The following is a 24683-nucleotide window of genomic DNA, read 5'->3' as shown; positions in this document are numbered from 1 at the left end:
TGGGGACTCACCCTTTCCCCTGGGGACTCGGGAGCGCGTCCTGGCCAGCGAGGGGCGGGGGAAGCAAGGGGTTGCTTGGAGGGTGACATTTGACACCCTCGCTGGGGATGCGGGGATGTGACGAGCTGTTTGTATGTGTAGGGCTCGCTGCCCGGCAGCTGGACCAGAGGAGCCAGGACAAGCTGGATGCCATCTGCAACGGTGGGTGGTACCTGCTTTGAGCACTGAGCGCTAGGGGGATGAACGGCCCAGGGCCATGGGCTGGGTTCAATCTCCGACGCCAGCAACATGATCTCGGGCGAGAGCCACAAAGGGATGCAAAATGTAGATCCCCAAACCCCTGATCAGCTGCCCCCTCACCCTGTCGTGTCTGCTGGTTGGCATGTGCAAGGCACTTAGCCCTGACCTCAGAGCTGCGGCCTGGCAGATCCCCAAACTGGGCCTGAGCTGGCTGGCCTTCAGAGACGATTGCCCCCCCACCAAACACAGCCGAGGTGGGGTGCTGCCTCCCCCCTTGCACTCACTAGCCCAGTGTTTGGAGCAGTCACCTCCATGTGGGGTGCCTGGGGTGAAGCCACTGCTCCAAATGAGGCAGAGGTGACGTCCGGTCACCTACCTCCTTGCTGCGTGCCCGGACCCCTGGGCAGCGCAGGGCAGAGCAGCATCTCCACATTTGTTGGCGAATGGCGGAGGGGGGAGTGATATAGCTCAGGCTTCTCACTCCCAGAGCAGGTTCACAGCTGGGCCTCCCAACCAGAGCTAGAGAATGGCTGAGCTCCCTCCTCGGCATTTCCTGGATGGCAGCAGGGCACCTAAAGTTAGGCATAGCCTAACAATGTCCAAGCCCCCTTTATGACTCTCCCCCTCTCTGGACCTAAGTGCCCATCTGTGCATTGGGGGGAAGGCGTAGGGTAAATACAGCCAGGGATGAGGTGCTCAGATACTGCAGGGATGGGGCAGTCCTAGAAATAGTGAGTGAATGGGGTTCATTGGGACTTCTTGCCTGTGTCTGGAGGCTCCCTCATTTGTGGAGGGCAGCAGGGATGTTTAGTGAAGGTTGCTGGTTGCTCCTGCTAGTCCCCTGCCTCCCGCCTCCCAGCCTGCTGCCTCCTTGTCACAGGCCGAGAGGTACAGCGCTGGCTTGGTTTGCTGGGGCTCTCCAGAGCGCTGTGGCTCTGACCTCCATTTCCTTCCTTTCAATCTTAGACCTCAAAGGCTTGCAGCAGGACAGCAACTCCTGGGTCCGAAGCCTGGCTTCTCAGACCATCTTCATCCTGGAGGCGTTCAAGAACCACCCGCCAGCCCACAGCAGCCTATGGACATGCTTTCATAGGATAACAAGAATGTGCACTAAGGAGAGCCCGGTCATTGAAGCTGCCCAGCTGCCCTAGCTCTGGGAAAAGCCAGCCTCCCTTCCCTGGGAGCTTCGTACCAGAACATGGCTTCTTCCCCATTGGCCGCCTGCCCTGCGCAGCCATGTGAGTAGTTAACTGCTCGATAGCTTTCATCACCATGTACTTTTTGATAGGTTTCCATGCACTGTGTAGCATTTACGTCCCGCCCTCCATCCCCATTTCCAGTCGTGTATGTTTTTGGTGCCGTCAGCCATTTTGAAAATTTATTTTGTATTATTTTTCTGTGTTTGGCCGGGGGAAGGTTGTGTGCCTGTGTTTTGACATATTTAGAGAAAAAGTATGAATGAGTAGAGAGAGAGACTGTAAGGGGTTCACGGCTCCCTCCCCGTCCGTCTGGGCGGGAGACCACGCCCTTTGCTATGATACTTCTGGGTACCTTGGTTCAGGGGAAAAGTATCTCAGCGTTAATGGTTCTACCTGCAGTCAGGCCAAGTAATGGTAGAGAGTCTGTTTGCCCAGGGCCCTCAATCAGGGCAGGGCGGCAATCGAGAAGGGGCTGTGGCCTACAGGCAGGCAGGCAGAGCAACAGAAGGTCCATTTGCCTGGCCACTGATCAGGGTGGGGCAGCAAGCAAGTAGGGGGGCTCTGGCCTACAGTCCGGCAGAGCTGTCGCAGTCTAGGGGAGGTTACCTCTCTGGTGGGAGAGTCAGCACAACTGTCTGGCATCCAGATTCAGGCGGGTGCCAGACCAATGCAGGCCTCCTGACAACCAGGTGAGGAGGCTATCACTCCAGACGTTGGGGTGGTGGGGGTAGAGGAACCCAGGCCCTCCCGCTCCACTGCGTCCCAGCCCAGGGCCCTAACTGCAGTGGAGTTGTCCGACACTGGGTCAGCGGCAAAAGTCCAACCGCAACATGCTGGCCGGCTTGTAGTCAATAACACAGCTGAATCTGATTTGGCTTCCCTGGGCTACTTCCTACATTCGATTCCATGTGTACATGGGTTCCAGGGTTGTGTTTGCTTCGCTGGGGTAGACGGCTAGTGGCAGCCCCACCAGCTCGTCGGAGACCCCAGCGTCTTGCAGCTCTGTCAGCCCCTCTGGGTCTCTGTCAGGATAGCTGTCTCCGTTAGGTCTGGGGTCACGCAGCGGGGAAGAGACGTCCTGCTCCTCCGGCAGCTCTCTCCCGACTGAGCTGGAGGACCAGCCTTTTATAGTTCCGCTTCCTGTCCCGCCCTTCTGCTTCCGGTGGGGTGGCCGCGGAAGTCCCGGTTCTGCCCAACAGGGGGCGTTCATGGCTCCCTCCCTGTCTGTCAGGGCAGGAGGCCACGCCCCCTCGCTACAGAGGCCTTAAAGGAAAGGAGTTCTAAAAAAAGAAAGACTGGTTAGGCTTAGAGGAAAAAAGGAAAGAAAGGTTATTTTAAATAGAAGAAAGAGGGGAAACTAGAGAAAGCAACAAGAGAGGAGTTTGTTTTATAGATTAGTAAGAATGTGGTAAAAGGTTATTTTTGTTGGGACTAAAAAATAATAAGAGTAAAAAAGTTGAAATAAATTTTAAAAAGTAAAGGCTAATTAAATAAAAGGGAAATATAAAGGAAGGTTGAGAAGGTTGGGCAAAAGAAATCAAACGGCAGAAAAATTAGCAAGAGATCCTGCGTCAGGGACACAGGGCTGTGTAAAGTACAGAAAACAGCAAGAAAGAGAACGATCCTTTTTTGTTAGTAAGCAGAAAACAGAACTGTGCAAAAGAGTCCTTACCATTTCCTGCCGTTGTTCGGCCATCGTGAACCGAGCAGCACGGCTTCCGCCACAAACTCTGCTCCCCCATTCTTGCATCGCTAGCAAATTTCTACATGTTGTCAGTGCTGGGCTCATGTGGAAGCTACAGAAGGCAACCATTTCCCGCCTTTTATCAGCCATCTTGAACCGAACAGCTCTCCTACGTTTTGCGCCATTTTTTCAGGATTACCCGTGCAGGTGCCATAGCACGGCAAGCATGGAGCCCACTCAGATCTCCAGTGCAGTCTTGACCGTTGTACATACCTCGCACATTATCCAGCAGTATGTGCAGTATCTGCAAAAATGGGCGAGGAAGCAACGACAGCGCGATGACTATACTGATGAGGACATGGACACCTATGTTCCTAGAAGCATGGCATGTGGCGATTGGGAGATCATGGTGGCGTTGGGCCAGGTTCATGCCATGAAACGCCGATTGTGGGCCCGGGAAACAAGCACAGACTGGTGGGACCGCATAGTGTTGCAGGTCTGGGATGATTCCCAGTGGCTGCAAAACTTTCGTATGCATAGGGCCACTTTCATGGAACTTTGTGACTTGCTGTCCCCTGCCCTGAAGTGGAAAGACACCAAAATGAGAGCAGCCCTCACAGTTGAGAAGCGAGTGGCCATAGTACTGTGGAAGCTTGCAACGCCTGACAGCTACCAGTCAGTCAGGAATCAGTGTGGAGTGGGCAAATCTACTGTGGGGGCTACTGTGCTGCAAGTAGCCAACGCAATCATTGACCAGCTGCTATCAAGGGTAGTGACTTTGGAAAATGTGCAGACCATTGTGGATGGCTTTAATGCTCTCGGTTTCTCTAACTGCGGCATGGCGATAGACGGAACGCATATCCCTATCTTGGCCCCGGCACACCAGGGCGGCCAGTACGTAAACCGTAAGGGGTACTTTTCCATGGTGCTGCAAGCACTGGTGGATCGCAAGGGACATTTCACCGATATCAACATGGGATGGCCAAGAAAAGTGCATGACGCTCGCATCTTCAGGAACTCTGGTCTGTTTGAACAGCTGCAGGAAGGGACTTACTTCCCAGACCAGAAAATTACTGTTGGGGATGTTGAAATGCCTATAGTTATCCTCGGGGACCCAGCCTACCCCTTAATGCCATGGCTCATGAAGCCGTACACAGGCACCCTGGACAGTAGTAAGGAGCAGTTCAACTATAGGCTGAGCAAGTGCAGGTTGGTGGTAGAATGTGCTTTTGGACGTTTGAAAGCGCGCGGGCACAGTTTACTGACTCGGTTAGATCTCAGCACAACCAATATTCCAGTTGTAATTGCTGCTTGTTGTGTGCTCCACAATATCTGTGAGAGTAAGGGGGAGACGTTTATGGCGGGGTGGGAGGTTGAAGCAACTGGTCTGGCGGCCAATTTCGCACAGCCAGACAACAGGGCAATTAGAAGAGCGCAGCAGGGCACGCTGCGCATCTGAGAAGCTTTGAAAGACAGTTTCATGACTGGCCAGAGTACGGTGTGACAGTTGTGTTTGTTTATCTTGAAGTTACCCGCCCCCTATATATATGAAAGGAAATAAAGTCACAATTGTTTAAAAACCATTGTTTATTATTTGTCGCACAACACATTGAGAGAAATAAGAAGGTAGATGGGGCAGGGTTGGGTTATGGGGGTGGAGGAGGAGGGAAGGACAAGTCCAGAAACCGAATCAAATGTTCGCATATGCCAGCTTTCTGTTACCTGGGCGATCCTCTGGGGTTGAGCGTGTGGGTCCCCATAGCCTCCCCCCTCGTGTTCTTGGGCGTCTGGGTGAGGAGGCTATGGAACTTGGGGAGGAGGGAGGGCGGTTAAACAGGGGCTGCAGCGGCAGTCTGTGGTCTTGCTGCCTTTCCTGCATTAGATCCACCATACAGTGCAGCATGTCAGTTTGCTCCCCCATGAGCTTGACCAAAGCGTCCTGCCTGCTCTCATCGCATGCGTCCCTCCTCTCTTCGTGTTCCTGTAATGCTTTATGGGACTCCGCAATTGTTTGCCACCACGCATTCAGCTGGGCCCTATCATTGCTGAAGGACTGCATGAGCTCGGAGAACATGTTGTCCTGAGTTTGTTTTTTCCACCTTCTAATCTGGACCAGCCTCTTGGATGGAGTAGATAGGGATCACGTTGAAACATCTGCACCTGCGGGAGGAGAAAAAGGGAGGGTAGTATTTTAAAAGATACATTTCAGAGAACAAAGGACACACTGTTTCTCAGTGAAATGGGAAATTCATAGTACACAGCACATCACACATGGCCGGGCAACAGAATTTAGCTTGCAGCCAGCCATGGTAAATCCTAGGGGCACGCGGGGTTCTGCTTCTTCCGCATTCATTTCAATGCTTTCAAACTGCCGGGCTCCCTTTCCCATAGCAAGCAATGCCTGGTGGGTTTGCAATATAAAAGGAGGGCCTGCGGGCTCTCTGGGATGATCGCTTCACACAAACCCCCGCGCCCCCCCCCCGGGACCCACCGCGTGGCTCCGACGAGGCTCTGAGCAGGGATGAGCCCTTTAAACTAAATGCGAACAGCCCAGCGTGGCTGTGTTTCCCCCCAGCTCCCACCGCGTCGCTCCGATCAGACTCACTCACCAGAAGTACCTTCTCCAGGGTCATGGTCTGGGAGCCTGCCTTGGGAGTTGGGGGGGTGGGCTATTGGCTCCTGCATTAAGAATAGTTTTTGGCTAGGGGTGAAAACGGATTCCACACTTGCCGCCTGTGCACTGTCCTCCTCCTCTTCGTCCTCCAATAACTCATCCTCCTCGCTCCGTTCAACTCCCCCCTTGGAGGTATCCACGGACAGTGGTGGGGTAGTGGTGTCGTCACCCCCCATAATTGCATGCAGCTCACAGTAGAAGCGGCATGTATGGGGCTGTGACCCAGAGCGCCCATTTGCCTCCCTGGCTTATTGGTCTGCTTGCCTGAGCGCCTTGATTTTTGTACGAAACTGCTCTGGGTCCCTGGAGTAGCCTCTTTCCGTCATGGCTCTGGAGACTTTAGCGTACGTATTTGCATTCCTTTTTTCGGAACGTAGTTCTACCATAACAGAGTCATCTCCCCAACATGCGATGAGATGCAGTACCTCCCGTTCGGACCATGCTGGATCTCGTCTGCGAATCTGGGACTGCATGATCTCCTGTGATGGTGGACTCTGCATGGTCGCCTGTGATGGTGGACTGTGCTGCTGGTCACCTGTGCTGCTGGTGACCAAACAGGAAATGAAATTCAAAAGTTCCCGGGGCTTTTCCTGCCCACCGGGCTAGTGCATCGGAGTTGAGAGTGTTGTCCAGAGCGGTCACAAGGGAGCATTCTGGGATAGCTTCCGGAGGCCAATAGCGTCGAATTGCATCCACAATACCTTTAACCTGGGATTGCGATCTCGATTGAAGCACTACTCCACTTGCCAAGGTGGAGTACAGAAATCGGATTAAAGAGCCCTTTAAATCGAAGAAAACGGTTTGATCGTGTGGACGGAATGATTTTTTTTCGAATTAACTCAGCTAATTCCGAAATAAACGACTAGGGTAGACCAGACCTGAGAGAGGGAGAGTATAGAAAACAGCAAGAGATCCTTTTGGCTTAGTGAGAGAAGGAAAGTATAGAAAGCTGAAGGGAGGGCAGGGAGGGTGGGGGTGGGGAAGAGAACTTACCCTTGCGGCTGTATGGGGATAGATAGATAGAGGGGGTGTATGGGGATAGATAGATGGGGGAGTGTATGGGGATAGATAGATAAATAGATAGATGGGGGAGTGTATGGGGATAGATAGATAGATAGAGGGGGAGTATGTAGATAGATAGATAGATAAATGTGGTATATGGGGATAGATAGATAGATGGGGTGTATGTGGAGAGAGAAAGAGGGAGAGAGAGAACCCCATTGGCTTTAAGCCCTTTTACATTTTATGGGACTTTTCTGTAATCTCAGCTCCTTGAACTTTTTCGTGGTCCAAAGCAAACAACAACCCTGGAACCCATGTACACACAGAATGGTCGTGTAGGAAGGAGCCCAGGGAAGCCAAATCAGATTCAGCTGTGTCATTTACTACAAGCCGGCCAGTGTGTTGCAGTTGGATTTTCCCCGCTGACCCAGTGGCAGGCCACTCCGCTTCTATTAGGGCCCTGGGATGGGACGTAGGTGAGCGGGAGGGCCTGGGTTCCCCTACCCCCGGCAACCCAACGTCAGGAGTGGTAGCCTCCCACTCTGGTTGTCAGGAGGCCTGGATTGGTCTGGCTCCCACCTGAATCCGGATGCCAGACGGTTGTGCTGACTCTCCCACCAGAGAGGTAACCTCCCCTAGACTGCCACAGCTTTGCTGGACTGTAGGCCAGAGCCCCCCTACTTGCTTGCTGCCCCACCCTGATCAGTGGCCAGGCAAATGGACCTTCTGTTGCTCTGCCTGCCTGCCTGTAGGCCACAGCCCTTTCTCGATTGCCGCCCCGCCCTGATTGAGAGCTCTGGGCAAAACCCCAGGCTGCAGGCCTAGATAAAGGCCTACTGTAGCAGGATGGCTACCCCGCTCCTGCCTGAGAGGTTTAAAACAGCCCTGGAAGAGGGCTGGGGCAAAGGGAAAAGCTACTGGGCTGATTGGGGAAGTAGCCACAGCTGGGCCATGCCCCAATCAGGCCCCAGCTGGCCTGTATAAGAAGGCTGGGAGCCAGGAGCTCAAGAGTCTCTCTCTGAGTGCAGAGAGAGAAGGGCCTGGCTACAGGGAGCTAGACAGGATACCTGAGTGGAGCAGGGCTGGGGAAAGGCTGAGGAGCTGGGGAGCTCCAGCCTGGATAGCCCCAGGCTGTGGCCTGGTAATAGGCCAAGGGGTACTGGGGGTTGCAGAGGGCAGCCCAAGCCAAGGCAGCAGGTCCGAACCCAACCTTGCCGATGATGAGTGGCTTATACTGCAGTCTGCCCCAGAGAGTTGGGGCTAGCTGGTGACTGGCAGTGGCCTTATCCTGAGGTGAGGTGGGGTTAGTGGGTAGGGGTTCACCTGGGAGGGGAGACCTAGCGTGTGTGGGTACCGCCAGGGGGCAGCACCCAGAGCAAGGGGCACCGGGGTCCTGGGAAGGACACGGGAGCCTGCGTGCAGAGGACAGGCGGATCACTGGCCTGCAGAGGGTGCTCCAGAGGCTGGAGAGCTAATTCCCTGGACGACCAGCAGGAGGCACCGCAGGGGTGAGTCCGGATACTCTTACACCTACAAAAGGTACTCGGGCTGCAGAGGGGCAGCCCAGAGCTAGGCAGAGGCAGCTGGTCCAACCCCCCTTGCCGATGATGCGTGGTTTATATACTGCAGTCCGCCCCAGTGAGCGGGGGCTAGACAGTGACTGGCAGTAGCCACTGAGGCAAGGTGTGGTTAGAGGGTTGGGGGTTCCCCTGGACACCCAGATAGTGGGTTACTGCCGGGGGCAGGACCCTGACGTAGAGGGGCACCGGGGTCTGGGAGGTACACCGGGACCAGCGGCAGGCGAGACACCAGCCTGTAGAGGGCACTTAGAGGCCGGAAGAGATCATCCCTCACCGTTGCCCTGTGACACAGACTCTCTCTTTGCTTGGTCTGACTGCAGGCCTGAACCATTAACACTGAGCTAATTTTCCCCTGAACCAAGGGATCCCAGAAGTATCATAGCGAGGGGCGTTGTCTAGGGTGACCAGATGACAGGAAGAAAATATCGGGACACAAGCGGGGGGGGGCGGCACTGGCGGAGCAAAAAAACCCAAAAAACTGAGTGCTGCCGGTGTAAGGACACAAACAGCTCCCTCTCCCAATTCCCTACTGTGGCCCAGTGCTGCTGGCAGTCGGGGGCGGGGGCTGAGAACAGCGGAGTGCTGCTGGCAGTCAGAGGAGATTATGCACCCTTCCTTAGGTATGCATACCTTCAGCCTCTGGTCTTTAGGAGCTGGGGGGGGGGGGGGGGACCAACGGAGAACAGCTGAGTGCTGCTGGCAGTCAGAGGAGAAGAAAAAAAAAAAAAAGCCGAGAACAGCTGAGTGCTGCCAGCGGAGAAAAAAAAAAAAAAAAGCGGAGTGCAGCGTCCCGACCCAAGATCAATCGGGACGCGGGACAAATACCTAAATATCGGGACGGTCCCGATTTTATCGGGACGTCTGGTCACCCTAGCGTTGTCTCCTGCCCAGACGGACGGGGAGGGAGCTGCAAACCCCTTACAGCCTCTCTTTCTAGTCTTTCATACTTTTTCTCTAAATATGTCAAAACACAAGCACGCAACCTTCCCCCGGCCAAACACAGAAAAATGGGGATGGCGCCGGCAATGGGGATGGGGTGTGAAAACCGGTCAAAAACTATATGGTGATGAAAGCTATCGAGCGGTTACCTACTCACATGGGGTTGTCAGGGAGGGGTAGTACCTCTGATGGGAGAGCAGTCGTACTCCTAGGAGTAGCTCATCCACTTTGGTCCCCACTTGACAATACCCAGCTCTCACCTGTGGCTCCAAGTAGCTATCAGCATGTGACAGCGGCCACACCCCGGAGACCGTCTCGACCGGTGGGCTAAACCAGGTGAGGGTAGCCGATGAGTATGAGACTCTCTGTGAGTTAGGGCCTGTCTACCCATTGCATGCGAAGGCTGGATCTGGCTGACTGAGGCAACCTGGTTCAATGGTCAGGAAGGCGATGACAGCAAGCGTTGTGGAACACTTAAGAGCATGACAAGACACGTAGGCGTCCTGGTCATCCACTGCGCCCTGCCCTATCTCCAGCCATCTCGAATTCTGTCTTGCCACTGGATACAGATAGGAACTGGGAAGAGAGAGTGAGGCTGACGTCGCGCAACTCTCCCTCACTTTAATCCAATTCATGCGCAAGTCTCGACATATCATATCATATCATATCAAATCCTGTGGCGATGGGCGAGCGACGAAGCAGCAGGTGTGGATACACTGGGAGCTGTAGCCGCGGACCTGCACATAGGCTGCTCAGGCATAATGGTCGTTCCTCACTGACCGAAGCAGCAGTGGAGCTCGGCAACTTCTTGAGCGACTGAGCAGCCCTATTCAGGATTGCACTGCTCACCTCCGTAGAATGAGGAGGGGGCTAGAAAAGGTGCCTTAAACATTGCCTGCTTCACCTTACCCTGGCCAGCATACCGCGGCTGGCGGGGATCCCACAAAAGCGGTCGTATAAAAACAAAACTTAGTGACGCCGATCAGGGAATGTGCACACGTTACTGGACAACATCACGGCAGATAGACCGGAGAGAAGAACAGCACTTGTCGCTAGAGAGCTCGCACGCTACAACATTGACATTGCAGCCCTTAGCGAAACTCGCCTTGCTAATGAAGGACAGCTGTCCGAGTCAGGCTGTGGCTATACATTCATTCACACAGGTAGTAATACCTCTGAGGCGAGGCGTATTGCTGAGGCTGAAAAAAAAGCGTGAGCTGCGCAAGTCCAGAGCTGCTTGTACATCATCGACAGTGCCATTACATGTCTGCCCGACATGTGACAGGACGTTCCACGCCCGAATCGGACTGATCAGTCATCTTCGGACGTACAGAGCCCGGTCATCGAAAGAATGAGTGGTTGAGGTCTTCATCGATAACGATGGACGAACATCACTCACATGCAATCTCCCACCCTGTACATAGCAATCCTCTGTTTCATTTTGATGTACTTTAATGCTTTTATTCATTTTATTGATTAAATAATTGTAATTACAGTAATACATCCAGGTATAAAAGATCTACACATCTTGTCCTGTACACAGAACACAGACCGCTCCAATGGATCCCAAAACCCATACAGCGAGAAAGCCGTAGCAAGCGTTAACATCTCCAAAATCCTATCCGGGCAGGAAAATGCACCTGCTGTTTGCAACACTTCTATAGTATAGACACAGGGTGAGGGCTAGACAAAGTGACCACGGTTAGTCCTGCTCCATCTCTACTGTCTGGGTTTCCATCTACAGCTGTTCACACTGGAAATGCAGGACAGGGGTAAGGTTAGCCCATCACCAAAAGAACCTTAATGTAAAGCAGTGCTCCTGCCAGTGCCTGGTGGGGATCATGCAGACAGACTACACCCCAGGCTGGGCATTGTCCCAGGGTAAAGCAGGGCTGTAGTGGAAGGTGGAGGAGCCCCTGGACGAACAGGGTGAGGCATGGGACAATTCAGCTAAGAGTTGCAGGGCTGGGCACCAGAAGAATCGCTGGGTGGAACTTTGGGGTATGGCAGGGAGGGGTGGAACGAGCCCCGCTCTAGGTCAGTCCCAGTGCCAATGGCCCACTGCCTTTGAAGAGGCCACCGATGAAGGCCATTTGTCCTACTCCCCTGGGTCCCACAACCCAGCTCTGCCAGAGAGAAACTTTGCCTTGGAATCTTAAAGCAAGTGACTTTGTTTCTAGGGCTGAAGTGGGTGGTGGCATGGGAGACGCTGTCAGCTCAGAGAAAAAATCTGACCCTTGTGCTCTTTGGGGGATGGTACCTGAAATGGGGGTCAGCGGGAGGTGGAAGGGCTGAGTGTAAAGGACCAGGAAGGAAACAGGGTCCTGGGAGAGAGGCAGTGCTGGGACACCCTGTTGCTCATGAGACTCCACCTTCCGAGTAGTGCGGCCCCAGGTCTGTAACCCTTATGCTGGGGAGTGCTGCCAAGCAAAGTCTCCTGCTGCAGGCCCACAGCCCTGCCCAACATAAGGGCTGCAGAACAGGGCCCTCAGAAGGGGAGTTACTACTGTGTCCTGAGGAGCATAAGGGATGGGACCTGTCGGAACCACAGGCTTCCCCCAAGGCTTTGGGGGCTAAAGGAGTCGGCTTCTGAAGTGGATACTGTGCCCTGTCACCAGTGATTAGTAGGAACCGGGCTAGCACTCTGGCTCTACGGTGCTAACAGCTAATTGGGGGCCTGAAAGGGGTGAGCCGTGGGGTGCTAGACCTTAGTCAGCCCTGCCCCTGCAGCACACATGGTAGCAGATGGGACAGAGTGAGTCCCAGCTCCAGGAGGGTACCACAGCCAGTGCTGGGAACGGGGCTCCATGCACCCTGCTGGTGCTAGGCTGGGGTCGGCAGCACACAAGTCCTCTCTGTATTTCGGTACCGGCCGGCAGATCCCAGCTCTGCTGAACGATGAAGTGTGGAGAGGGGCCTGCAGCCGCTTGCAGAAGGAATGAGACCCCAGGCACCCAGGAGGTGCAGAGGCCAGCAGCAGGATGCAGGTGGCAGGATCCCTCTCGCACATCCAGGATCTGGGGCTGCTGAATGGGCTGCGGGACAGATTGGAATGATCCCGTTGAGTCTCTCAGCTTGGGGTCCTCCCCATGGCTCGCAAGGCCATGTCCCGAAGCACTGCCTGGCCACGCCCTGGTCAGCAGAAAGCCCTCTGCATCATGGAAACCCAGCGTGGGGCTGGACGGGAACGATGCCCCCTAGCCATGGAAGCGGGCAGTTCACAAAGCCCCAGCTGAGACGCCGTCACCCCAGAGTCCTGGAAACTGGAGCACACACAGGCCAGGCCGCTCCCAGCTCTTCACAGCCAGGGAGAGGGGCTGGGGCCTGGGCCCGCCAGGGAGCCTGACAGTCGCCCTGGCTCCGGCCTTTCCAGTGCCTAGGTCGGGCCGTTCAGCAATCTTCTCCGGCTCCAGAGCTTCACTGTCAGGTCGCTGGGGAAGGAAGAGAGAGAGGAAGTGAGGCTGGAGGCCGCCCCCGCCCCAGCTGGGAGAGGCAGCACAGCGAGTACAATCAGCTACGGGCCACGCCCTGCCCCCAACTCCCCCGCCCCCAAATGCATCACGCTGCAGCCCAGGAGAGCAAGGCCGCTGTGCCCCAGGCGGGCGGGCACCGGCGCAAGGAGGGAGCAGATGCGCCCAGCTTCCCGCCAGCGGGATAATCCCCCAGAGCGCCAGTAACAGGGCACTCTGCCAGTAACGCAGGCTCAGCCAGTGGCACCTCACTGGCAGTGGCCAGTGACGCAGTGGGGGGTGGGGATGGGGCGGGGATCCCCCCAGCAGTGGCCCAGGAGGAGCAGGAGTCAGATGGGCAAACCCCCGAGCTGGCCACTGAATCCAATCACCTGGGGGACTGGGAGGTGGGGGGCAAGAGGACAGTCTCCTCTTGCAAAGAGCTCTACATGGGGGGAAAATCCAAAAGAATCTCATACTGTTAAGAAGCAGCTGAGACCAGGGCGGAGAGAAGAGACAGAGAAAGAAAAGGAGAGAGAGCCAGAGGGGGTGAGAGCCAGAGAGAGCAGGAGGAGGGTCAAGGCAGGCTAGCGGCACGCCCCTTTATGGCAAGGACGCGGTGAGGAAGGCAGGGGGTGAGCCCAGGCACGTAAGTCCATAGCTTTACCTGGCAGTCACTGCGGCACAGAGAGAAACAGAGGGGGGGGGGCGGGGGAGGGAAGAGAAAGGAAAGGAGAAAAGGGACATGGTCGGAAAAGAGGAGATCAGAGACGGTGCCAGAGACATTGTGAACCCGGGGACCCCCTCTGGGGGCCAGGGCTGTGCACAGGGGCTGGGGAGCAGAAGGAGGGGGCGGTGGTGCTCTCATTGGAGATGCACAAGGCACCGTCGAGGAGGAGCTGGTGCCCGGTTGGCAGGAAGTCCGTTCTCTGTGCTGAGGGTGGCAGGGCCAGCAGCACCAGGTCTGGCTAGGCCCCCCACCGCTGAATTGCCGACGACGACCGGGAGCACGGAAGGACCCCCCCACCGCTGAATTGCCGACGACGACCGGGAGCACGGAAGGACCCCCGTCTAGGGCGCCAAAAACCCTGGCGCCGCTCCTGTTCCCGCCAGTCAGATTGGGGAGGCCTAAAAGAGAAGTCTCAGTCTGTGGCTGGGCACCAGAGAGAGGGGCTGATTCGCTGGGGTCTGGAAACGGTGCTGGCAGCTGCAGATGGGTCATTACCCATCCCTGATCAAAGCAACTGTAGGGTGCACGGTGCCCCCCGAAACAGACGAGAGGAGCAACTTCCCTGAGAGCAGAGCCCCAAGCCACGGAGCCTCCACGAGCCAGGCCAGGCTAGAACGACCTGCATTGCAGCATTCCTAGACTCAGCCCTGCAGACCAGCCCGGCCGCCTGGCCTTTGCAATGCTGCCCTGAGTGCAGAACGCTGGCAGGGCAGTGCGTCGAGCTTGGCCAGGCCCACAGGGCAGCCTCGGTGCGTCAGGTACTTACGTGAGGGTGCGGATGCACTTGGCCAAATCCCGGATATCCCACACCTTGATGTAGGAGGTGGAGACAGTGAAGACCAACCCTGAGTGGCTGCAGTACTTGATGGACACCACATTATTGGGGTGGCCCTTTAGAGAGGCGATTTCCTGGCCCGTCACCAGGTTCCACATTTTGCAGCTCCGGTCTGCGGGAGGAGGCAGGAGCACATGACACTGCGGGACCCTTCCTGTCCTCAGCAAAGGATCCCCATGGCTTCCTCCCTCCCTCCCCCCCGCCTCCCCCTGCTCCCACGAGTGCCCCAGGGGAGCTCAGTCCCTGTGGCCCATCCAGCCTCTGGCACCTCTGCCAGACCTGCCAACGGGGGGAGGGTCTATTAGTGCCAGGTGCGAGGTGAACATCCAGCCACTAGGAACCGGGCAGAGGCCCCAACAACTCGCTTCAGGGATGTCACCACACAGCTGTTCAGCCTAATGACTCGTGCAGCATTGCTGCCCTCTGCTGGGGGGACCCAGAACTGCACCGGCCCGTTGTGGCTTTCAGGCAGGCCGGTGCCGTCTGAGCAAGAGGCTCCTGTCCTGCCCCCGCAGTTTGGGGTGGCTCAGCGCCTCCCCTGGGTAACAGGCTCACTCCCCAATGATCACACCCAGAGCTCAGCAGCCGGCCCGCCCCTGAGGCGCGCACCTTTGGATCCGGAGAAGAGCAGCTCGTCGGTGGCGTCCACGCGGAGAACGGGCTTGGAGTGTCCTTCCGCCACGGAGATGCACTGCAACGGGGCCGTCCGGGTGCTCCTGGCACCGCCCACGGGGTTAATGAGGCCCTTTCCGTGGGAGAGAGAGAGCAAGGGCGTCAGCAGGAGGGCGCTGGCTGGGTGACCCAGGACGAAGCCAGATCCCGCCCCACGAGGCTGCCAGGGCCTGCTAGTGGGGCTCCGGAGCAAAGCAAACCACAGACAGAAGCTGCCGGGCAGCCTGCTCCCCAGACAGGCCCCCCGGGGCAGGTCACACCCCATCGGTGCTAAGGGCTCAGGGACTCGTGCAGACCCTGCCTTGGCTTGGGGCAGGGGCTTGGAAAGGAAACGGGCTTCACCCCCTGGCCATCTCGCTGCTGGCACAGATGAGCTACCCCCCTCCCGCCGTGAGAGCTGTGGGTGGCCTCTGTGCCCAATCCAGGCAAGATCCCGAAGCCAATAGAATCCAGACTGCTGCATGGCACACGCTGCCCCATCCCCTGTGGAGTCAGAGACTAGCAGGGACAGGCTGGCTCCGGACCCAACCCCCAGAACCTCCAGGCTTGAACAAACGGGGGCCCTGCTCCAGCCGTGCTATGTGGGGCATAAGGGCACCACCCCGTGGCCAGCGGGGGGGAAGCGCCCTCTCTCCATCTGACCCACTCCGGTTTTGCAATGAGCTTCACCCTACTTTGGCAGATGGGGAAGGGATTTTTAACAGGTCACAATCAAATCAATGGCAGAGCTGGGAACGGAGCCCAGGAGTTCTCAACCCCCCGCGATAGCCCCAAAGCAGCTTCCCAGCCAGGATCTCTAAGCACCTCCCCTCCTCCCAGCAGGGTTGGATTACAGGTGGGGACACGGAGGCAAAGGGAGGGGAAAGGGCTAGCCCAGGGTCACACGGCACATTTGTGGCATGGTTGGAATGGATTTTTTGAGGGGCGCTGAGCACCCACTACTCCAGCTGATGGTGCTCAGGGTGTCAGAGTCAGGCCCACGGTGTCTCAAATAGGCACCCAAAGGACAGTGGGGAGATGCTCCTCTGCCAGCCTGGCCCTTTTGATGTGCAGGGAATGGGGGAAGGAGAGTTCTCCTGGCACAGACACTGCCTTGGGCTAGTGTAATTGGTTCTATGTGGCTCGTGTTGCAAACCCAGGCATGCTGGGGGCAGAGCCAGGGCCTTAGCACACCCCATCAGGGGAACTCTGGGTTGTGGCATAGCTGGCAAGCATCCCTTTGGGAGGTTGCAGTGAGTTAGAGCAACCCCAAGGCTGCTCTAATATATCTGGGAGGCTGCACAGGCCTCAGCAGCAGCCACAGGATCCTCGGTGCCAAGAGGCTGCACCCCAGGTGTTTACTCTTTGCAGATGGGGAAACCGAGGCACAAGACAGGGATAACAATCCTGACCAGCCTCGCCATGGGTGCTGGGAGGCTGAAGCCACGTTTGTCAAGTGCTTGGAGATGTCTGAACTGAAGGTGCGAGAGAAGACCCCCCCAAAAAAAGCATCATAGCCTGGACCCTCCAAGCATCCACCGGCTCCAACAGCTGGACTGCCCTGCCTCTTGCAGCTAGGCCAGACACAGCGCAAGATATCATCACTACCCGCCCTGCCCTCGAGGCAGAATAGAGCATGCAGCTGCCCCCATTCAGTGAAAGCACCGTACGCTATCCGCTTAAACCCCCAGCACTGCATTTCAAGACGATGGCTCAGACCTTAAGGCACTGGAGACCAGAGGCAGAAAGGGACTTCCACAGCCGGACACGGTATGCCAGGGCCATGCGGGGAAGCAGAGAGAAGGAAAGAGGGACACACAGCGAGCAAGAGCAGCACCAGGACAGAGTCCCAATAGATTTAGCAAAGAAGCAAGGCCCAGAGTTTGGCCAGCACGGATTCAGCATGCAGGGCAGGGGGAGGGAAATGCGAGAAGCAGGAGAGTTCTAATCAATAGAAAGTTGTATGTACCTCAGCACCTCCGAGACAGAGGAATCGCTGTCGTCAGACCTAGGGACAGAAAATTAGCAGGATTACGGGAGAAAAAATCCCGGATGAGAGAGGCAGCAGCGGAGTCAGAGAGTGGAGTGTTGTTATTGCATCCAAGCTAGCGGGGTAGAGAGGGAGGAGCGGACACAGAAAACCAGAGAGGAAAGGGGCAGAGGAGCAGGAAGGGACACGTGGCTCGGACACAAGATCTTTCAGGCTGGACTGGAGTCATTCAGCCAGAAGGGACTGTTACAATCACCCAGTCTGACCAGTACAGTGCAGGCCTGAGGCCTCGCCCGGGGATTCCTGCATCCAGTCTTCATTTAATCTTCCCATGGTCCCCCATCTCATCACTGCCACCAGCCATCCAACCTAGCCCCTCAGGTTCCGCACTCCTGGTTTTGGGGTACGGCTGGGGCGTTCTGACACGGTCCGGCTCTGCGCTATCGTGCGGTCTGATAGCAGGCAGGATGGGGACCAGGGGCTGGTCCTGAGCTGCAGGCAGTGCCATGGGCTCCCCCCGGTTTGAACATCGCCGCCAAACTGGGATTCTGCAGGGAGGCAGATGGGAGGTGGTTGCTACCAGCTCCCATAGGGCCAGGTCCTCAGGAGCTGTAAATCAAAGCCGCTCTGCTGCCCCCATGGCAGCTAGGCCAATTTGCACCCGTGCAGGGGCTGGCCCATGACGGTCAAAGGCAGTCCTAAGGTGGGCTCGTTCCTCCGTAGAAACCAAAGGCTGCCACTGGAGAGCACCCCCACCCCACCTCCGAAGGGTCACAGCCCCTGGCACCAGGAGCAATCGGAGCACCTACGGGCCCCTGGCGGAAAGCTCGCCCCACCCAGAGCAGCCATGTCACCTCCTGAGGGGGACCGGGACCTGTGAGCAGCCGGCATCTCCCCACAGAGCACAGTGGGAGAGGGAGCAGGGCCCAGAAGGGGCAGGTGCGATGGCACAGCCAGTGCCACACAGAACCGGGGTAGGGCCGACTGGGAAATGGCTTCCCCACCGCCTGGGGACCCCTGCCAAGCCCAGCGCCAACGAGCCCCATGCTTCGCTGGGGACGGGATGGCGGCTTAGTGTCCTCAGCTAGCAGCCCCCTGGACCCACCTCACCCGCTTTATAACTGCAGCCAAACCACCCAGCAGCGTCCCTGCGGGTGAAATTCTCCTCTGCCAGCAGCCAGTGTGACAGCCGCCATCTTGGCCAACACACTGGGGCCTGAACCAGGGCCCTCCAGAGCTACCAGCAGGAGCTAAAGAGCCCAGGGCCGCTAGTGGGGCTTGTGACAGCCCCAGCCCCCCAGGGGATCCCCACGGGCCCAGCGGGGGACCGGGCACTGCCACGTGTGTGCACACAACGCTAAAGGCCAGGGCACCGCTTCGGGCCTGTTCTGAGGGCTCTAGCAGTGCAATGTAACGACGAGCCTCCAGCTGGATCATCTACAGGGAGGGCATCTGCCACCCCAGGCTCTCAACAGCAGCTGCTTCTGCCTGAGCTAAAGGCCCAGGCTTGGCAGCTCAGGGGCAGCCCCGAGACAAGGTCCAGCCAATAGAGTGGGGCCAAAGACCCCCCCTCCATATCAATGGGGTTATAGACAGGTCTGGCATAGGGCCCCTGCCCAGGGAGATGCTGCCCCATGTGAAGTTCTACTGCACCAGTATTGCAGCTCTCTGCCTTCGCCCTGGTCGCTCATGAGCCCGGCAGGAGCCTGCGGCTGACTCCAGCTGGGACTGCCGGGCCCGAGGCAGAGCGGGGACGGTACCTGGGGACAGCCATGGGAGTCACCGTCTGCCATTCACTGCTCTTGGGGCTGGGCTCCCTGGAGCTTCACCCCCCTACCCGCTCCTTGCCCCGCGAGGCTCTTACTTGTCCAGCGCGGAGCCCTGGCTCTGGTTGCTGTGAGGCGGGAGAAGACGTTGCGGTCATTGCGCGGCCTGGTGGGAGGGGATGAGGGAGGCGTGAAGCCAACGTCCGAAGTCCTGAGCCGGGGTGTTCAGAAAGAGACCCATGATCACAAGCCTGGTCCGGGGATCTACCCCCTGCCCCGCACCTCCACTCAGCACAGGGAGGCCTGAAGTGCCAGCCCATGGTGAAGTGATTATTCCCCTCTATTCGGCACTGGTGAGTCACATCTGGAGTATTGCATCCAGTTTTGGGACCCCCGCTACAGAAAGAATGTGGACATACTGGAGAGAGTCCAGCAGAGGGCAACAAAAATGATTAGGGAGCTGGGGTACATGACTTATGAGGAGAGGCTAAGGGAACTGGGCTTGTTTAGTCTGCAGAAGAGAAGAGTATGGGGTGGATTTGATAGCAGCCTTCAACTACCTGAATGGGGGTTCCAAAGAGGATGGAGCTTGGCAAATGACAGAATGAGGAGTAATGGTCTCAAGTTGCAGTGAGGGAGGTCTAGGTTGGATATTAGGAAAAACGATTTCACTAGGAGGGTGGTGAAGCACTGGAATGGGTTCCTTAGGGAGGTGGTGAAATCTCCTTCCTTAGGGGTTTTTAAGGTCTGGCTTGACAAAGCCCTGGCTGGGATGCTTTAGTTGGGGATTGGTGCTGCTTTGAGCAGGGGGTTGGACTAGATGACCTCCTGAGGTCCTTTCCAACCCTGATATTCTATGATTCTATGGCACAGCTGGATCCAGCACCCAGAGTCGTGCCTGGGCACAGCCGAGTGCACAGGTTGGTCCCCGATGGGAGCTAGGCCCATGTGCTCTCCAGCCTCTCCCCACTCACCTGGCAGGCTGCCCCCGGTCATAGGATTTCCTCCGGGTCAGAGGCGAGGTGTCCGAGCCACGGGACTGCCTAGGGCTGGAACAGAGCAAGACCTGATCAGCAATCGCCCCTCCTTTGGGCCAGGGCCCTTCAGCACTGAACAGGCCTACCCCAGAGCAAGCGAGCCGAGAGCCCTGGGGCAGCGCACAGATCCACCTCCCGAGCCAGGGGTCCAGCGGGCTGGATCAGGCCCCGGCAGGGCCCAAGGCCAGCGGTCCCGGCTAAGGGTTTGCGCTGTGAGCGCAGGTCCTGTTGGCTTCATCACCGAGACTGCTGCTGGAGACGGCAGCTCCGTGCCTTCGATAAGAGGGCTGTGGAGACTGGACGCCCAACTCTGTCCGACAGCAGAACACGGTTTGTGCCTGCCTTCCTCAGGCCCCATCCCCCCGACGGGCAGTTTGTGGACACTGGCAATCCAAGATGGCAGAGCAAGCTGGCCCCACCACTGCATGCTGGGACAGGCTGGGTCGACCGAGAGGAGTCCAGACTCAAGGCTCCAAGGGCAGAATACGATGGCCCAGCCCACCTCTTCCCCCAAGGGCCTGTAAGCACGTGGGGCCCACGCTTGCCAGGGCTTACAAGGTGCTGCCACGGGTGGGCAGGCTGATGGTGCGGGAGACCTTATCCTTGTAGTAGGAATCCCGGATGGAAAAGCCGATCCCGTCTTCCTTGATCTCCATGAGGGACACCAAGGACTTGGTGATGTTCTTGGTGGAGATGTCCAGCGTGGGTCCCAGGCACTCGGCCGACACAGCCTTCATCTGGCCTGACAGCTTGGGTTCCCCCTGTAGCGTGGCACAGGGAGGGGAGGGCTGAGAGGCGAGGAGTTCACTGCCCCGAGGGTAGCACGTGGAGCGAGTCTGAGACGCTGGCGCCCCTTGGCCATTCAGTTCCAAGAGGCCTCTGGGGCCAAGCACCCAGCAGTGGCAGATCTAGAGAAACCTTTCAGTTGGGCCCCAGTTGCCAGCATTAACGTTTCATGAGCTCATTAATGAGGGCAACAGGAAGTACCCCCTGTGCAAGGCTGAAACGTGTATGGCCCAGAGTGCTGGAGCAGCTCTCCCAGGAGGATTCGGCACATGGAGGGACTGGTCCAGTCAATTAGCCTCTGGGAAGGGCGCACAGCACCAGGGCGTCACATGGGTTTTATTTGCTCCCAGAGGAGGGCTAGACAGCACCAGGGCACCTTGCCTGGATTCAGGGAAGCCCAGTACAGCTCAATGATGTGGCATTTAGGGGTTTAAAGTGGGCTCTACGACTCAAGGAGCCATTTATAGGGCCAAAGTAACACGCCAGGCACGGCCATCACCAGGAGACCAGACCCCGGGCTATTTCAGTTCCAGACCCAAGACATTCCGCCCATGGAGAAGACTCCTGCCAAGGGCCACCGCCCAGCCGTGAGCACAAAGGGAGAGGGGGTACAATGGACCAAAGACCCCACATCTGGATGTTAAATGGCCCTGTCTGTGGCTGTGAACTGACCTTGAACTTGAAGTCGTCCTGGCTGGCCGAGCCCTTCAGGGTGAAAGACTGGGAGAAGCTGTAGGAAACAAAGAGTTAAATGGCCGATCCCCTTTAAGGCTTAACTTAATGCTAAAGGAAGAAACCACTGCCCATCACCCCCACCCCATAACACCCTATCACCAGCCCGGCTACGGTTCCTCCTCCCATTCCTCGAGGTACAGCCCATCCCCCGGTCCCTTTCGGGGCCCTCTTCCCTCCCAGCTCCGTCTTGCCCCTGGCCCTCAAGAGGAACGATTACTGGGACAGTTCTGTACAGCCCCTGCACGCCTGGGTTTGAGCACGGCCAGTCATCGCGTGTGAGTAGCCTGTGCACCGTCGGGTCCCACGTAGGAGCTCCGAGGGGCTGGAGCATGCTCGGTGCAGACAGAACCTGGAGAATTTAGCTGCCAAGCTCTAACGGGTCTACCTTGCCAATGAGTGCCACAGAGATGCGCCCCCCTCCCTCCATAGATCCCGCCGCTCAGGGGCGCACGAGGCTGGGACACTGCACGCTCCCTGGTGCGCTTACCTCCCCTCCGAGGTCAGGCTGAACTCCGAGATCTCCTCGTCCGTGCTGGCGTAGCCGTTCTCTGCACAAGGAACGGCCGACAAGGGTGCGTCAATGCAACAGAGGGTGGGAGGGAACCGCACTGGGCTGGTCCGATCAGAGCCAGCCAGCAGGCGGTCGCCAATCAGCGTGTGGCCCTTTAGGTCCTTGGGACCCCCCCCCCCCCCCAGACCATTGCTATCATTAACTCTTTGCCACCAAAGCGCCATCAGTGCATCCTCACGGCTGGACAGGCTGTGACCATGTGGGCTGATACGTCTGGATGAAGCGGGCCTATCACTCCTGCCCACAGGGTCAGAGCAATGCCAAGAGCCCTGGGGTGGGCTCCATCTGTCCCAATGGGCAGACGTGCCATCTGTAGGGGCAGGGAAACACCCCAAGCCTTCCCAGCTGTTGCCAGCCCCAGGCCCCACATCAGCGCTGCCGGCTGCTTTGCCAGCCAATGCCCAGTACTCACGGGGGTCCCCAGGAGGGAAAAGCCCAGCACCCACCTTGCTGCACGTTGTGGATGAGCGCCTGCAGCTCGGGGTGGGACTCCGCTTTCTCCCGCAGGGCATCCAGGATCACATGGTTCTGGGAGGAGCCGGTCACATCCGTTTGTCTCAGGCGCCCTTCCAGCAGGCGAATCTGGGCTTCTTTCTGAGCCACCTGCAGCCCCTGTTTGGTGGAGCAGGAGGTTACCTTCCGTCCAGCACACAGGACGGGCCAGTGGGTGGGACGGGGAATCAGCTCCTGGCTTCAGTCCCTGTCCCTGGGCACAGATGCAGGTTCCACACCAGCCTCACTCAGCTGCTGCTTGTACCCCTGTGACAATGTGGTTCTGGCGGAACCCAACTGAGAGTGCCAACTCAGGACAAATTGCTCAAATAGGGCAGTTACAGCCCAAGGCTGGGGTTTTTCCACCTCTAAGGCAAACCAAACCAGCCAGACTAGGAGGACTTCGGTCTCACCCCCTGGCTAACCGCAAGTCTCACAAGCGGTCTCCTTAGACACTCCAGTTTCCCAGTATTACCACCAGTGCCACTCGTTATGGGGACAAATGGTTATGAAAAGCAATACCGCAGTAAAAGAAAAAAGGTTCTCCTGATCCCAAAGGGCCAAGCCCCAGACCCAGGTCAATATACAAATCAGATCTTACTCACAAATCACGCTGTTGCCAATCCTTTAGAATCTAAAATCTAAAGGTTTATTCATAAAAGGAAAAAGATAGAGATGAGAGTTAGAATTGGTTAAATGGAATCAATTACATACAGTAATGGCAAAGTTCTTGGTTCAGGCTTGCAGCAGCAATAGAATAAACTGCAGGTTCAAATCAAGTCTCTGGAATACATCCCCCGCTGGGATGGGTCCTCAGTCCTTTGTTCAAAGCTTCAGCTTTTAGCAAAGTTCCTTCAGAGGTATGAAGCAGGATTGAAGACCAGATGGAGATGAGGCATCCGCCTTATATAGTCTTTTCCAGGTGTAAGAACACCTTTGTTCTTACTGTGGAAAATTACAGCAAAATGGAGTCTGGAGTCACATGGGCCAGTCCCTGCATACTTTGCTGAGTTACAAGGCGTATCTGCCTTCTCTCAATGGGTCCATTGTATAGCTGATGGTCCTTAATGGGCCATCAAGCAGGCTAGGCAGAGCTAACACCATTTTGTCTGGGATGTCACCCAGCAGCATAGCAGAAGTTTGAAATACAGACAGTATAGAACCAATATTCATAACTTCAACTACAAAATTGATACACACATATAGACAGCATAATTATAACCAGTAAACCATAACCTTGTCTTAGACACCCCATTTGACCCCCTTTATACAAGATCTGGGTGCCACTACAGGACCTTGGTTGCAACAATGATCTATATGGTCCCAGAGGATATCAATAACGTCACAAACCCATTCCCCTCTCTGGGTCCAGCAGCACACAGGCCAGGCAGGCCTCTCAGTCTCCCTCACCCACGCACAAAGGATGCCCGAGGCGCAGCCAAATAGCCCTGGCTCCAAACCTCACCTGCAGCAATTGTGATCCCACGCTAACAGGGGGCCACCTGGGATCCCATGTTCTGCGATCCACCCCCCAGAGCTGCACCCCCACTTGAAGGCCCTTTGCCTGACCTTATCGATGGATGCCTTGAGGAAGTTGTCCAGCAGGAGGCGCGCCTCGGCCAAGGAGCAGGAGCTGATCACCACGGAGGTGTCGGTGGAGTCCAGCTCCTCCTACGGTGCAAGAGAGACCCCGAGGGAGGGGAATTAGAACGGCGCTGAGGGCGGTGAAGGGCACAAAGCAGAGGGCCAGCAGAGACACCAGCGCCACGGAACCGGGGGGGTTTCCTTGACTGGCTGACGCCGGCAGGGACGCAGGTGCTCTGCGAGCAGGCAGCAGGGAAGACGACTTGCATGCCAATACTGTGCATGAGCACTCACACTGGAAGTGTGCCTGGAACCAGGCCCCTGATTGGGCCATCTATGGGGACTGAACCACACACCTGCAGATTTAAAGAAGAGGCGCTTCTACCGCCTGGACGGCAGGAGCTGCTCGCTAGCCAGGTGACCAGAGCAGACCAAGGGCAGGTTTACACTGGGAACTTATACCAGCATAGCTATGTCTCTCCAGGGTGTGAAAATCCCACTCCCCCCCCCCCACCATCCCGGAGAGTGTAGCTCTGCCGACCGAACTAAACAGCCACCTCCTTGGGAGATGGATTACCTACTCCAACGGGGAGCGTCTACACATAAAGCCTTGCAGCTGTAGCAGATTAAGCATAGACATATACTAAAAACCTGCTTACGACCTCCAGCTGCTAGGAGGGGAGCAGAGAGCTACACTGTGCTGAACCTGGGTCAGACCCCCCATGTCATTACCGGTGCG

The 24683-nt window shown here is 56.9% G+C and overlaps 1 protein-coding gene across 1 annotated transcript in view; it reads right to left on the bottom strand.

Moving 5' to 3' along the window:
* Positions 1 to 10342: 10342 nt before the first annotated feature.
* LOC101934981 (kinesin-like protein KIF21B) overlaps positions 10343 to 24683 on the bottom strand; it is a 107243-nt gene continuing 92902 nt past the window's right edge. The window contains 13 exon segments of the mRNA XM_065578804.1: positions 10343 to 12749; positions 14264 to 14444; positions 14942 to 15077; position 16508; positions 16953 to 16991; positions 18838 to 18868; positions 18871 to 18950; positions 19714 to 19788; positions 20332 to 20537; positions 21235 to 21292; positions 21785 to 21845; positions 22315 to 22480; positions 23930 to 24031. Coding sequence (XP_065434876.1) covers positions 12695 to 12749; positions 14264 to 14444; positions 14942 to 15077; position 16508; positions 16953 to 16991; positions 18838 to 18868; positions 18871 to 18950; positions 19714 to 19788; positions 20332 to 20537; positions 21235 to 21292; positions 21785 to 21845; positions 22315 to 22480; positions 23930 to 24031 — 1191 coding nt within the window. The 3' untranslated portion in view covers positions 10343 to 12694.

Source organism: Chrysemys picta, unplaced genomic scaffold (assembly GCF_011386835.1).
Source record: "Chrysemys picta bellii isolate R12L10 unplaced genomic scaffold, ASM1138683v2 scaf3, whole genome shotgun sequence".
Lineage (NCBI taxonomy): Eukaryota > Metazoa > Chordata > Testudines > Emydidae > Chrysemys > Chrysemys picta.
Note: the sequence above shows the minus strand (reverse complement) of the source record. Positions and strands in the feature narration are given on the sequence as shown.